The 16,169-nt window shown below is 33.9% G+C and overlaps 2 protein-coding genes across 5 annotated transcripts in view; one reads left to right on the top strand and one right to left on the bottom strand.

Annotated features, from left to right (window-relative positions):
- Window positions 1–1,713, top strand: part of LOC112010099 (mitochondrial pyruvate carrier 1) — a 4,165-nt gene extending 2,452 nt beyond the window's left edge. For all 4 annotated transcript variants that reach the window (XM_024042441.2, XM_024042442.2, XM_065780471.1 and 1 more), the window contains exon 5: window positions 1,403–1,713. In XM_024042441.2, coding sequence (XP_023898209.1) covers window positions 1,403–1,442 — 40 coding nt within the window. In that variant the 3' untranslated portion in view covers window positions 1,443–1,713. The remainder of the gene's footprint in view (window positions 1–1,402) is intronic.
- Window positions 1,714–3,449: 1,736 nt separating this feature from the next.
- Window positions 3,450–10,755, bottom strand: LOC112010096 (uncharacterized). The gene is given in 16 exon segments (XM_065780482.1): window positions 3,450–3,565; window positions 5,050–5,076; window positions 5,079–5,106; window positions 6,023–6,075; window positions 6,399–6,447; window positions 6,663–6,768; window positions 7,357–7,450; window positions 7,687–7,754; window positions 7,756–7,832; window positions 8,375–8,482; window positions 8,588–8,651; window positions 8,759–8,938; window positions 9,070–9,206; window positions 9,328–9,357; window positions 10,288–10,403; window positions 10,554–10,755. Coding segments are annotated over 16 exon segments (1,335 nt in total). The 5' UTR covers window positions 10,636–10,755.
- Between the last annotated feature and the right edge of the window lie 5,414 nt (window positions 10,756–16,169).

The raw sequence follows: 16,169 nt of genomic DNA, 5'->3' as shown, positions 1-16,169 counted from the left end.
CTATGAAGCAGGGTGGTTTCCAGATTCGGGTGCGGTGCGGGACTCGCAATTTTTGAAAAAGTAGGGTGCGGTGGAGTGCGGTTAAAAATTATTAAAAATATTTTATTTATATTTTAATATATTGCTAAGCATACTTTTTCACATATATAATTTGACAAATATATCATAACTATTAACTAAATAAAAAATCAAACCAAGTCACAACTTATAGTACAGCTTATATAAAAAAATCAGTCAAGATTCCCAAATCACAATGAGTAATAACTATTAACTAAATCAAAAATCAAACCAAGTCACAACATTACAGCTTATATAAAAAATCAGATCAAGATTCACAAATCACAATGAGTAATAGTCAAAGCATGTGAGAGTATAATCAGCTTGAGATTGAAAAAGTACTTTAGTTTGATACCTGAGTTGAGAGTGGTCAGTGAGTTTGATACCGAGTCCGAGAGTAATGCAAAGAAATTGAAGAATGGAGAGGAGATTGTGTGATTGAGTGCGTCTGTGAGAGAGGGAGATGAGAGAGAGCCGAGCGGGATGGGGAGCAGTAGAAAGTGAGAGAGAGCTAAAGATTGAAGAATGAATCGGGTGAGATAGTTTAGGGTTTTGTTATTTTGGCCAAACGGTGTGTTTTGCACCTTTTTTTTTTTAATTTCAGCCGGTACGGTGTGTTTTCGGCTGATACGGACCGATTCGGCGCATATCGGGAAGGAAAAAAAAAAAAGGACACGGCACCGACGTGCAGGCAGCTGCGTCGCTGGCCGCGTTGGATGCGGGTTTGGCGGCCATTTTGCCGCGTTGGTGCATCATAGATCAGCACAATCTAGTATCAGTGGCAGTTGATGCCTTGATGGGGATTTCAATTGCTTTGCATTTTCTTGAACATTCCAAAAGATATGGGCATTAATATGACCTTCCTCTTAAAAGCATTACAAGGCCCTTTCATCATACAAATATTTTTAAAATAATCTTGATTGGTGAAATTTGAATCTGAGAGTTTGAGACATATCCCAGCCTCATCCACCACTTTGTGCTGGGCCCTGGGACAGGGTGTTTTTACTTTTTTATTTTTGGCTTAATAAAATGGGGTAGGGGGAGTCAAAAATAGGTTCTCCCTGTTTAGAAGACTAGACAGTACCATTAAGCCATCAGGCTCTTGGCAAGCTCAGGGACAGCTTGAATTGTACATAGTATTCATATATAGCATGACTGAATTATATGCTTAAATGCATATATAACGTGATTGAGGTCAGAGTTCCTTTCAATAGTTTACTTTATCCAGCACTTTTCTTGTATAAGTTAATCTGATGGTAAACACTGTTTTTACACCCTTCTACACGTGAAAATATTCAACTCAAAATCTCCAAAATTGATATTTTGTGTGCTTTCTTTTTGATAGGTACTTGTCACAGAAGAAAGAGGAATCTACATCTCAGTAATTTGATGCTGCCATCTTTTTCTCCCCTGCTTTGCTTTCTGTTTGTAGTATTATTTGATGCAATATACTCTTGCTCTTGTACTGCTATTGTAGCATAGCTGAGCAGTTGACTGTTCAGTAAATCATGCCTCTTTTATCTTTATTTGTACTGATGTTTTTCGTAATTAAAATGTGGAAGTTGACAAACCTCATAAGAGTAAGAGCTCCAAATTTGTAATTGGTGATGCAGCAATCATGTTATTCAAATAAATGTTAGATTGATTTCCACATTAGCTAGGAAACTATTCTAGATGCTATGCATCCAAAGTGCTGTGATTAAATGCGTGCTCCCAATCAGCGTTAAAAAAAAAAAAAAAAAAAAAAAAAAAAAAAAAAAAAAAAAAAAGTGCTGTGATTAATTGCTTGTTCCTCACTCTTACAAGAAAGCAAGGTCCACATCTGAAGTCAATCCTAACAAACTTCAAGATGGTGAAGCCAAAATCTGTGGAAAGTGAATCCTTTGATCATCAGCGACCTTTTTTTCCCCACAATGTGCATGCAGTAACTGATTTCAATAAATGATCTTAGAGGGGGATTTTTTGTTGGGACCAAATTTCGCAAGTTTGGGGGGATTTTGCATATTGAAGAACTATGTAGTTTTAGCTTCAGGGAGAGGTTCTCTTTGTGGTATTTTGTAATTGCCTGATGAGGTAAAATGTTGTGGTAGTAATTCATATGCTGCCCCTCTAATTTGGATAAGAAAATAATAAGAACATAAATGAATAAAGAATATTTAAATGAAATAGATGATTGGATGTAGGGTGTTTTCAAAAGTGGTTAACTGGAATGCTAAAGATACGGGTCCAATTCTGTAGTCTATATTATAGAAAATTTTGGTTTAACCAAAGTGAATGCTCGGAGTGTACATTTTTAAGCCTGTTAGCAACCAATCGAGACGGATGTTTAGAAGAATCAATTTGCAAACATGTCAGAGAAATCCTATCAAGACGAATGTTTAGAAGAATCAATTTGCGGACATGCCAGAGAGCTCCTATTTAACAAGATTTCCACCATTGGCAAAAGTCTTGTATGTGTTAGGTGCATGAGCCCTTTGTCTCACTAGGCTCATTTGTTAGTGAGATAAAGGTTGACATGCCAGAGAGCTCCTATTTAACAAGATATCCACCATTGGCAAAAGTCTTGTATGCATAAGTGCATGAGCCTTTGTCTCACTGGGCTCATTATGTGTGAGATAAAGGTTTCATGCGCCAGTACATAGATACTTTCTCTACCATTGGCATTTAGCAGATTATCAACGTGAATACAATGGTAACGGAAAATGTCCTAAAGGAAAACCTATGCATCAAACAGGCGGGCATAGTAAGCGTATTGGATATCCATTTCCAGCTCCGGCACAATACATCACCACCACCCTTTAACTCACACTCAGTTGCTTGAATAAGTCGAATAGTAAGAAAAGAAATTTGGATGGTGGACATTAATAAGCAAGAGGATAATCATTGTTTAATTCAATCAAAATGAAGCATTAACTTCCCATTAATTCATTATCCTCATGTTAATTTGTGTTAACCAGTCACTGATTAAGCATAACTATCTCTTTCAAAACAAAACAAAACTTCATTTCTAGGCTTTCCCATGCTAGTCAGGAATAGAAAGAAGTCCCAAACCAATATAATTAACATCGTCATTTTGCTACAAATGGTCATCTACTTGCTTCTTAGTCTCACCTCCTAGCAGAATAAATAAAAAAACATCAGCCCTTACTTAATGATACATGAAGGCTTCCGTACTCCTAATGTCTTTCTTCCTGCAAAAATAGGACACAGCAACTGCACTCCAATCCTTGGCTTCTTTCACCATACCTTCTTAGTCATAATGCATGTCAACGTTTGACTCCAGCCTTTGGATTGCACAACAAGCATGCTCATGTAATAAATCTGAATCATGATTCATCATGAATCTCACATTTTGATCTTTTCTTTTCTTGGATTTTAACTTCTTGCTTCCCTCATTTTCTTTCACCTTCTTTTGCTTCCATTGTTTTCTTTTGATGCCTCCTTGTTTCCTCATTTTCTTTCTTGCCTTTTTCTTCTTCCTTCTTTCTCTTCTTTTGATGCCTTTTTTCTTTTCACAGGCAGTGTTTCTTCCTCGTCTCATTTCAGTCTCATTAGCAATTTGTTAGCATTTAGGGTAGATCTGCTGCTACAGAAGGTTTAACTTCTGTCATAAGAATGAGGAATGTATAATTAGTAGGTGTGGATTAATGTTGACATTATAATATAACTAGCTTTGCATAAGAGGAACAATTAAGGTAACCATCATTAAACTAAAAAGTGTACGTGTTGTACCAAACTTCAGGGTCGAGCAACTTCAAAACTGGAGTCAGATCTCATATACCCTATCAAATTTAAAGCATATTTGATCCCCTAAAAACCCTTTTTAAATAAAATTAGGCTAAATTAAATTTAGTTCACTACTTTTATTTCAGTTGCAAATTAGTCCCAAGTTTTATTTTGTCAATCTAGTCCTTTCATTAAATTTGTTACAAATGACTCTGTTTTAATATTATTTTTTTCTTCATTCAAATTTTAACTGAAAACATTCATAGTTGCTCCTTTAATAGATCTTGTCATTTATGAGTACTAGTTAGGAAAAAAAATTAACACAGAAGTACCAGATTGACTCATTTTGAAATAGTGAGGGACTAAAATAATAAAAATTAAATCTTAAGAACTAAATTGACAACTAAGTAAAAGTCCAGGGACAAATTGGATTTTAGCCTAAAAATTATGTTTAGTAATGGAAAATAAAATACCAAGAGTATGGGATAGATCTAGCTTCACTCCTAGGCCATTAGGAGTTGTTTACTTTTAGTAGTTTGAGGATAAAGACAAACTCCAACCTCCTAGAGATCCCTGAAGTTAAGTATAAAGAATGATCCACAGTTTTAACATCAAATCAACCAATCCAGAAAGAGGAAACCAAGTTACTAGTTGTTGGGCTCAAAGTTTTCTTTCAAAAATATTAGTTCCGCCTTATATAACTGCTTTCAACGATGACCCAACTTTTTGCATTGTGTTTTAGAACTTCATTATAAAGTGATAAGAACTTTTGTTTTTCTTTTTTTATGACAAGGAACCCCCTCAAGGTATGGGCCAGTGGGACCACCACTGAGGGGTAAACCCAGGATGCTACATACCCACACTGAGAGGCATCAAGTAAATCGCAAAATGCCTCAGCTAGGAATTGAATCAAAGACTTCTGGGTTTACAGTTATCCAGGCACTCTCCCTTAGCTTGAGGCATCCGGGTGGGGGCAAAGTGATAAGACCTTTCCTCTTGGTAAGCTAACACATCTCTGAATCTTGAACTCACTACCTTACCCTCCATCCCATTAAGCTAAAGCTCATTAGCTCCAGCCCAGTGTTAGAATCCTCATATCATATGAGCAATAAATTGCTTCAAACTTAGACTACATTATCTGGTACCGTCCCCCCAATCATTCCTTGTTCACGAAATGTAGCAACTGCCACTAATAGAATAATATAGTACAAGAAACAATACTATTGGCTTGGTCCATAACGGACAAGACAAAAACAGAAAACTAACCTTCATCAGCAAAATTGGAGTCAAAGAAACATTTGTAAGGTGCTGCTTCAGGAAAACCTACATGATGAAGACAATATAAATAAGATGATGGAAATTTTGCAGCATAGAGCATTAGCTTATAAAACAAAATGAAAAGACTATCTACAATCCCTGCATGAGCTCTGTAAAAGTGTCAACCTTACAGGTGTCAGGGCCACAGATTCAAACAATGAAACTCAAAGCAATACATAGGTCTGAATAAGGGGAGTCATTAGGCCTATGGACCAAGAGTCGTGCATGTTTAGGAATGCTTAGGCTTCAATTGGAAAGCAGACCTTTCCAGCCAAAAGTTTAAGTGCACCATCCCTAAGCAACCTTTACAGCCAAGTTACGAGGACCACATAAGATTAAGCACTTAATTTTATACATTCACCATTAAACCTTTTTGCTCAAGTTTTCAACATTATGCCATCTGTTAATTGACCATCTTGCTTTGGTATCATCACATGCAGATTACTAATGTCCCTTTAATAAGAGTCAAGTAATGTGCTGATGGCAGCATCTTACTTTATACATTATTCAAATGAATGGTAGTGCAATAATTTGAGTCTATCAATGAAAGCAGAAAACAACTTCATTTTTCATTAACATAATATCCAACGAAATTGCTAAACCCTCAGAAATGGATATATGATTCCTTTAATAAAATAAAAATAATTAAATGGTTTGAACAACAAGTTTTAGCTTTGAATGCAAAAAAGCTCTATCACTCATCTCTATCACAGCCTAAATTTGTTCTTGGCCTCAGGTAGACAAGAGTTTTGAGCATTAGGTAAGAAAATTTGAGATGCCAAAACCATGAGTAACAAGCTACAAAAATTAACTCTAGTAAGGGAAAAAATAAATATAAGAGTTTAAAACTAGCACATATCTTCAGCCCTACTTTAGCAAGAAATTCTAACAATCTTCATAATCATAAAGTATAAGAACATACCGCAGACAGAAGTTGCCGAGTCTTTATATCCCAAAGGTAGATAACTGTCCATCCTAGAAATTAGTCAAGGTCTCAGTTTTGATGGTCAAGAAAATTTGGTCCAAGACAAACAAACTAACCTCAAAAGGCTAAAGGATGATTCGATAAAATTAAGTGAACCCAGACATGATGAAGTGCTAACGCACGCACCCTTCTTTTAATTAGAATATTAATACAGGAAATGACTTTAGGAAAAAAAATAATATGAGAATAAAGGTTGGCATTGCTTGTAGATAATATAGCAAGTGATTAGAGTAAAACTAAGATAACATTTCCTCCTTTTCTTTCCCACTTCTCCAGACTAAAAGACCACCCTAACTAAACTCTTATCCATAACTCATAACCAAGTAGTGGCTGTCTTCTAAAGGAAGCCAATACTTGACCGCCTAACAAAGGGTGAACATGCAAACCTTTTGACCAAAAAAGAAAAAAAAAAGAGGGTATGACACACAATACGAAACACAGACTACAGACCTCTCTCTCTTGATGTGTGTGTTGTGTGTGTCTTGTGCGTGCGTGCACAAATGGTGTTGTGTATGTATGTGTGTCAGTATGAGTTTCAATGCAAATTAAATAAAGGGAAAACAATACAACAACTCACCACAAGATGCATCACTGGAAGCTCTGGGTGCCTGGCTATAGATCTGATGCTTCCAGAACATTTTCCCAAAAAGCACCCAAATAATTTTCCTGTAAAAAGATACTTTCATCATTTATGGAGTTACAAGAGAGAAAAATCTCAAATCATTCAAAAAATGTGAATTATATGCAAGAATAACATTAGCAACATCATAAATCAATTTTCACATCCACTTTAATGCAACTCAATTAACCTCAATCCAAAAATATGAATAGTTACCAATAATCCAAGTAGACCTTGGAGTAAGATGGGTTCAATTTTCAGAGTTAAAAATGAATAATACCCTTGAATACCTATGGTACTTGTCCAGACATTAAACGTCATATGCCAATCAATTGTGCATTAACAATTTACTTTGAAAAAAAAAAATTAATTTCTACAAAAGGCTTGAGCTCTATTGCATTAAAATTTCAATATGAATTAGGTGTTTTCCTGCGTGATCAAGCTCTTCCCAGATATGACCCCTTGACAAATAAATTTTGATGCATGTAACATGAAGCAAACAATTGAAATGAAGCCAAAAGAAAACCATCATAATTCGTAAGTATTATATGCCTCATCTTTTGGATCTAAAACTTAATAAGAAAAACATTTTCCACAGATCAAAACAAGCATAAGGGCATGTCTATCAGTTGTATATCCCCACCCAAGATACATGGTGGAGCCAGCATTTAGCAATATAATGAACCCAGTGCCTGCACACCCCTCACACAGGAACATAGAGAAACCCCCATATAAGACTTGATCACCTTAAATGATAATTGCCAATCAAATTAGCAGACAGTCCAAGGAAAGCAATGCTCTTTTCTTTTTTCCATTTTTCTTTTTAATAACAAAGGCTTTCTACTGAAGAAAACTAATTAAGTAAATAAACAGAACACTAACTACCAGAATACACTAAAGAGAGAGAATGTAAATGTATCTTCCCGACTTTCACACACAGAAAATATCAAATATGTGACAACATGATGGAACTACAGTTCACCTTGCCATGTCAAAAGAAGAAGGTCACCAGACCCATTCCCTACATAGACTGTATAGCCATCTAAATCTTATTACTGATTTGATAGGCGTCTCCCGAAAATCAAATGAGATAACAGGTCTCGTTGAGCGAAATATCATAAGGCGAACCTGTTAAAAAAAAAAAAAAAAAATTGAAATTTTTGAGTGGCTGGATGATTACGATTACAATAGAGCTACTAGAGAAAGGTAATAAAGAAATTGTGGTTCCTCCAAGAAACCAGCAAAGACAAAATGATAAAAAAGCATTCCAAGTTCTATAAAAAAAGAAATAAATTAAAATAAATAAATAAATAAAAAAGTAAGTAACAATAACTTGTATATCATAAAACTAACCAAGGATACAATTGAAAGAAGAAAAATTTTAAAATTTCATCCTAGGTGTATTATCAGTCATTGTTAGTTTAATGGCTCATGATCAATAACATGTAGAACATGGGTATTCTCTCTTGTGACATAACATCTGATGATATCTCAATTGAAGAGTATTCAAGTAGACAAAAAAAACCTCATTCCAGTCAGAATCAAGCAACACATGCTCAAAGGACAGTAGGAAGTGAGAAAAAAATCCGTAATAATGTTGCATTCCCAGAAGTTACTAAAATCCAGTTATTCATAATAAAATGAAAGAAGAATTTGCAATGAAAGATTACCTGATGGCTGTTGGTGCCAGCCACAATTTTGCGGTGATCATCCTTACTCAGGAATGTTGATGATGTAAACCAAGTTGGGGTAAAAATATCTAGACTGTTCTTAGGAGGCTGCATAGGGTAGAAGCTATTAAATAAATGCAAGGAAAAAATGCATGTTAAAGAAAATTAATTTGTGAATTCTTTCAAGATTTAGCAGATAAAGGAAAGGCTCACAGATTTGGCAGCCCAGATTTTAGTGCAGTTGTCAAGATCCCACATGTTCATTTCAACACCCTTTCTGAGATGGAAAACAAGAAAACCATTATTTCATATATGAATAAGCTAGTACACACCATAAAATCCCACTACAGAATGACAATTGACTTAATTCTTGAGAGCACTCACCCTCCAAATATAGCATATTTTTCACTTCCATCCACTTTAGAACATAAGATATTGCCAGAACCGCATACACTCCATGTGTTTGATGAACCAATAGAGGCAGAACCTGCAGGTGAATCAGTAACTTCAATGGACCTCATGCTTGTGTTTCCTTTGGTTGTACAAGTAAGCAAAGTACAAGTCCTAGAATTTAACAATAAATTCAAAGATCAGAAGTTGTATGCATATGGGAAGAATGCAGCTGGAAATCAAAGATGTAAGCACCTATGGTGGAATCAGGTGGCAAAGCTTAGAAAGCAACAATATTGCAGTACCTGGATGTCAACTCCAATTTCTGTCCTGAAAATAAATGCAACCCAACAACAGCATCATCTTCAGGTCTAGGACCATCCTCATTAGCATTAGAAACCGTGAAACGAATATCCCCATTAATTGCACTGAGAACCTCAATCTGTAGTATGCATTAAGAGCACAAATATTGAATAGGATCTTCAATAAGCCTATAACTAACCGTCTAAATTGAAAACCAAAACATGTAGCCAGATATTCATAAGTCCCAGAGTGTAACTCACCATACCAGTTTTTCTTGCCACTGCTAATAACTGCAAGAGAAAAAGAAAAATAATTCTTAAAAAAAAAAAAAATCACTTCTGCAAAATAAGGATTTGGGGGCCTTAATTACATTTTTGGAAAAGGATTGATAGAATATCTGAATTCATACACATATGTAAAACAAAAGGATAAATTGTCCTAGTTTAAGCCAAAAGCTTCTATTTAGGCAATAAGTGAAACTTGCAAGTTGCTCTTTGGCAAGCAAGCCATTATGCATTATCACCAGATATATGCAAGGGAATGACTAGAGCATCCAATCAACTGGTTGCAACCAATATTAGAACCTGTTTCTCTTAAAGGATGATACATATAAGTTGCCTCTTACTTCTTCAGAAAACAAACAGAACATCCAATGGCAATTAAGTACAATGCTTGAAGTCCCAAACTTCGTGAACAATTACAAACTCAATTCGTAATGCCCATTGCAAAATTTAACTCAAACTGCAAAGGCTCGTATTATTTGTTTAACTTACTAATGCTTTATTTAAAATGAGTGTTGGCCCCAAGAAGATGGTGAATAGCAGATTCAAACTAGTGGCCACCTCTTCATGAGGCATGGCACCCATTGAATTCTACTACCCTAGGGGCAACATTAATTAAACTCCATTAGCTGCATAACAAGCATGCAAACTGAATGCGTCAACAGCAAAAGAAACCCAATTGAAATCAAAACATACTACCAAGTACCGAGATAAAGATGCTTATAAATGCAATATTCATTTCTACACAAAATCCTGTACACCCAATTCTACATTTATGATTTAATCCATAGGACATGGAAGCTTCAACAAACCATACTAAACTTACAATTAGAACCAAAACCAAACAGTTAAAAAAAATTGACACATATTGCCAACAACAACACAGATGCTTGAAATTCAAAATTCAATAAACTCAAACTTGTAACAGCCAACACATACCGGGTCATCTTTACGGTCATTGATAGAAGCAGCAAGCACACATTTTGATGAGTCCAGCTCACCCCACCTCTCCACCACTCTAGGAGCCCCTCCTTGACTAACCTTAGCTTCAATAACTATTACCCCAAAAAAAACATAAACACCAAGCAAAGCATCAAAAACCCAGATATATAAATACAAAATAAAGCATATAAAACCCAAAAGACAAGCTTTTTACAAAAGGGTATTGCTAATTTCGATCAATGAATAAGAAAAAAAAAATTCACCTTTGATGAGACCAAGTGCGTCGAAGGTTAGAGCTCGAAGAGAAGGGCAACCAGGACACTCTAACGTGGTTGTACGAGGCATCTTTTTGATAAAATCTGCGTTGTCTCTCACAAACAAAAAAGTAACAAACCCCTACACCAAAAACCAAGGAACAAAGTGCAAGAAACGTTAAACCCTTGCTACCTCTGATTGTGTCTGCGTTAATGGTTGTTTTAAAACCGGGCCGGGAACCCGGAAGTCCGAATTTTAGGCCCATATGATAAGGCTTTGGATTTCTAGCATGGTCTCTTTTTAGGAGTGCAGCCAATTAGATATAATTTGGGCCTTGTAGATATTGTTTCGGTTCTTTTTTTTTGTGGACTTGAATGAGTTGAATCTACCTCCAAAAAAAATAATAATAATAAAGAAGAAGAAAGAAAAGAAATGAACGAACGTACCAATATTGCAGCTACAACTAGAAGAAGAACAAAACACCACGGTGAGAGAACTAAAGTTGACAAGTGGAGAAGAGGTGGTAGTCTACTGGTTCTGGGCTTGAAGAAGACGCAGACAAAGGGAAGACAAAGGGAAGACAATGCAGCTTTTATGTTTAGCACTTATTGCTTCATCAAAAATCAATTCACTTCTTCCTCTCTCCTAACTCTTCACTTCTTCCGGATAAAAAAAAAAAAAAAAAAAACTTTCACTTCCTCGTTTAAATTTAAATGCACACTGTGGATAAGCATCTGGCAGCGTGAGACCAAGCTTTGCACTATTACAACTTTACAATAATAATATACTTTTCAAGTAATTTCCGTTGAGATCAAACCCATCTTAAATTTTTTAAATTTCATTCATTCTTTTTCTTAACTCTTCAGTTCTTTTTCTATCTCTTAACTCTTCACTTCTTCTAGCAAAAACAAAAACAAAAACGAAAAACTCTTTCACTTCCCCTTTTAATTAAACGCACACTACACGTACCTATTTCTTTTGAAAATTATATATTGATGGATCAACGATTCCTCTATGAGTTCATGGACAAAAGCTCCTATCTTAGTGTCTGTAAATAAATAAATATTGCCAACTCTCTCTCTCTCTTTTTCTTTCTTTCAAATTATTTTTTTTCAAAATTTTATTTGGGATACTGAGTTTGCGGTTTGCAATGTTTGAGGGAAGATAGACTCAGGGAGATTGAAACTTCAACTTTACCTACTTTGGCCAGGGACTAAAGTCACTAAACCCAAGGAGAAAAAGCCACAGGCCCCTAATTTATCAAACCCTTCTTCAGTATCTAAGAGGTACAAAATACTAATAGTCAATTTGTTCATTCTTTGTTGTTGCTTGGTAATGGGTTTTTGATAATCAAACTAAATGATGGTTTGTTTCTTTTCATTTGAACTGTTTTTTGGTTGAGATTTTTACTGAGCCACATCGTTTTTGTAATTTATGATTTGGCTTTTGGTGAGTGATTTAAATATGTTACATGAGGATGTGATTAAGAAAATTAGTTGAATTGGGTACTATTTAGACCCTAATGCAAAGACAGGTTGAGTAAATAATCTGGTTTTGTTGGGCAGGTAGAAAGATCAATGAGGAAGAAGCTTAATCAATAAATCAAGCTCCTCCATGCCACATGTAGTCGGAGCACAAACTCATGTATCTATATGGATTGGGTCACATTCAAAGCGCCAATGGAGGCAGAACTTTTGTAAGATTTGAAGTGCAAAGAGCCCAAGAGTAATTATATATTTTATTTTGAATCTATAGTGTTTGATAAAATGCTTGACAGAAAATTTATAATTTTTATTTGGTTGTATGATATAGCAGCCTATATAATTGACATGAGTGAAACAAATTAAATTAGCTACGGGTAAGAAAGTTGTTATTATTTTTAGGTGAATAATTTTCTTTTACCTATTGAGGGGTTAAGTATTATTTGGTAGCAAAGTTTTAAAATAATCACCACAATCTACACATATTCTATGTCCTACTAAATGATAGAAACTCACTTGTTAAAAATAAGAACAAAGAAAGAAACAATAGAATAGCAAAGGTACAAATTAAGAACTAAGTGGGCAGAAAAAATTATGTGGTGTCTTCATTATTTGAAGGTTAACCTAGAATCTATATAAACTCAAAATGGTATTAAAAAATTGTTAAATATATTATATTGGTACACCTTTGTTAAAAAATTGTTAAATATGTTGAATCATGTCTACCTCAACCATCATTGAAACTACTTACTTTATTTATTGGTCAAGCATCATGTACAGCAGTCCGCAAGAGCCTTGACAATATCAAAGTGTGTTTGTTTCTTTGCTTAGACATGAATCACTATGCAACCTTAGCATTGCTATAGTTAAAATATTATTGAAGATGCTTCATAAGATCAACGCCTTAGTTAGACATTTTGTATGACAAGGGATAGGTTGAAGGAGTTTGATATGCATAACGTATGCTTGCAATTAATTGGTTTACAATCAACTGATGGTATGCAACAAAATATGCCTACATGCTCCGAAGTTTCTACTATAATTGTAGGTGATTTTAGCAATGAAAATATCCACCATTTATGCTATAATATATGTAAAAAAATTTCAAAAACCATTTTATATAAAATCTTATAGCATTATCCGTGCAACGCGTGGGCAACCTTCTAGTTGTATTAAAAATACTAAGGCCTGTTTGGTACCGAAACATTCAATTCCAATAGACAAACCGAAATGGCCTTCGAAACGGTATTCATAACATTGGTACCAACACTGCAAAATCTATTCGACACAACTTAACCCAATGTGTTAGGTTGGTTTCCATTGATTTAAAAATGGGTTAAAAAAAAATTTAGGATCTGTTTGGGATCCACTTATTTTACTGAAATTGAAATTTTTTTTACTAAAAGTATTATAAATAAAGGTAAAAGTTAACTGAAATAATACCGTGTAACCTATGAATAATATCAAAAAGTGCAGTGAGACTCATGAATAGTAGCAAAAATAAGCTGAATAGTAAAATGGGCTAGCTATTTAATTTGGACTCATGTGCATTTGGCTCCAAATTAAAAAACCAGTTTATTTTATTAGTTTTTTTTGCTATTATTCATGGGCCCCACTATACTTTTTGGTATTATTCATAGATCCCACTGTATTATTTCAGTTAACTTTTATTTTTATTTACAATACTTTTAGCAAAAAAATTTCAATTTCAGCAAAATAAGTGAATCTCAAATAAACCCTAATCTTGGATTGTGTTGAATTCAAGATAATAAATTTTTCAAACCATCTGATCCAATGATTCCAATCCAAACAGACATACATATAAATTTATTTTATTACAATTATTTCACTAGTTTATTTTGCTTCAATAGGTATTTTTTTAGAATTATTTCACAGGTTGAAAAAACCCTCCAATCCAATCCAACCTACCAACAGAACAAAACCTATCCAACACGACCCAACACAATGCCTTGGGTTCGTTTCCATGGATTGATAGATTGGGTTTGAAAAAGAAAAAAAATTCTTGGGTTGCATTGAGTTCGAGGTTAATAGTTTTTTAAAACCATCTAATCCAATTATCCAAATAGATATAGATTTTCTCATTGATATATTTGTGTATATAATATATATAAATTTATTTTATTACAATTATTTCACTATAGTTTATTTTATAAATAAACGAGCTAGTTTATTTTCCTTCATATTGGTATTTTGAGAATTATTTAATAGGTTGGAAAAAAAAAAAGGACAAAATTTAGCTACAAAATTGGTTGTAGCTTAAGTCTACAAACTCACTCAATAAAATAAATATTACAACATATTTTAAAAATCTAACCATTGAATTGCATGTTCTTTATGCCCTTAGTACACGTATTAAATTTTGTATCAATCGAATATCATTTACTATATAATCTATAAGCTTATATTTTGTACATAATTTTAAATTATGAAAACTAGCAATTTAAAAAATTTATTGATAACATAGCTATTGATCTTTAATTTTCTTAAAATTTTGCAAGTATGAAGGATATAAGAAGAAGATGTAATCTAATGGTGGATTTGTCAAAATTCACATCCAATAAAAAAAATATTAAATAAGTTTGTAGTCTAAAACTACAACTAGTTTTGTAGCTAAACTTTGTCAAAAAAAAAACCCTCCAACCTTACCCATGGACACTTCTACTTTCTATAATTTCCCAAGCTTGGACAACTAGCTCTAGAATCCAGGTGCATCTCTTTGGATTGAACCAAAGACCAGCACTTCTAGCGGTCCCAAAGCCAAAGAAACATGATTCTTGAGGGAGAAATGTTGAATGTTATCCCAACTTATTCTATACTCACATATGACATATTTCTTATAGTTTCAAAGACATTATTAGATTCTATCATTGAATGTTATTTAATTTGTTCAGTGCTCACTTATCTCTTCCCTCACTGGTTTATATGTTTTATAGTGGAAGAAAATGCTAACTACAAAACAACGTTGTTGTACATAGTATTATTTACTTACAAATAAATTAGAAATAAATTCTTCAATAAACAATGATTACCCTAGTGGAATATTTCGTGTGCATTGGCAGGTTAATATTGAACTAATGGGCACTCCTTTTGGAATAGATTAGGTACGAATGCATTAAATTGCTCCTGAAAGTTCCTAGAAAAATTGTTCATCTCTACCTTCTTCTAAATGTGTTTTTCCCTGAGCGGCTACCTAATAAGCAATGAGTTCAACATTGATAACATTAAACTGAGCGGCTACCTTGTGAAAGTTTCGATCTTTTACTATTGATAACATTAAACTGATAGGAAATATCTCACATTTCAACCTTTTTCTGATTTTACTCCTTCTAAAAGTCTTTTCTACTTATTATAATAACTTGGGTATGATTATTCCGACTTCTTTTGGCCAATTAACCAAATTAATATATCTTTTTGTGAGTCCAAATAGGTTGTTTGGTATGATTCCTCCCTCAATATTCAATATTTCTTCATTAATAATGAAGTAGGAGTTAACCAAATCCAGGGTCATATTCCTTTGTACATAGGTATCACTCCATCAAATATCAAAGCTATTCTTATGCATTTTACAAAATTTAAGTTAAATTGTGCAAAAATATAAAGAATATATATACACACACTCAACTCTAATATAATACAAACTATAAATCCATAAATTATTAACTAGTACTACATTTTTACTTCATGTTGGCAAGTGGCAACTCGACCAATTAATTGGTAGCTCAGTCAAGGCTCCTATTCTATACATTTACACTTCCTTTGTTTTCTGATATCCTTGCACTATTGATCAAGCTATATACCTACAAAGCTTATGTTTGGTTTAATGATTTACCGTCCCAACTGCTTCATCTAATTTTACTAAAAAAAAAAAATCAAAGGAAGAAAAATTTATATTTTGGTACATTTATTTGTGATTTGCTGAATGTCATAGTTTTTCACCGGTTTTGAATGTTCTTTCGCCACCTTCTATGACTTATCTTTATGAAGAAAGAGAGAAGAGACGAGAAAAAATACATAAAAATTCAGAGGGGTCCAATTAATGCTTGAAACAGCTCAAGACATTATTGTATGGGATTAAATTACATAATATTAAATTTTGTGTTTCCAGAACCCGTGTGACTCAGC

This window comes from Quercus suber, unplaced genomic scaffold (assembly GCF_002906115.3).
Source record: "Quercus suber isolate HL8 unplaced genomic scaffold, Cork oak 2.0 scaffold_236, whole genome shotgun sequence".
Classification (NCBI taxonomy): Eukaryota; Viridiplantae; Streptophyta; class Magnoliopsida; order Fagales; family Fagaceae; genus Quercus; species Quercus suber.
Note: the sequence above shows the minus strand (reverse complement) of the source record. Positions and strands in the feature narration are given on the sequence as shown.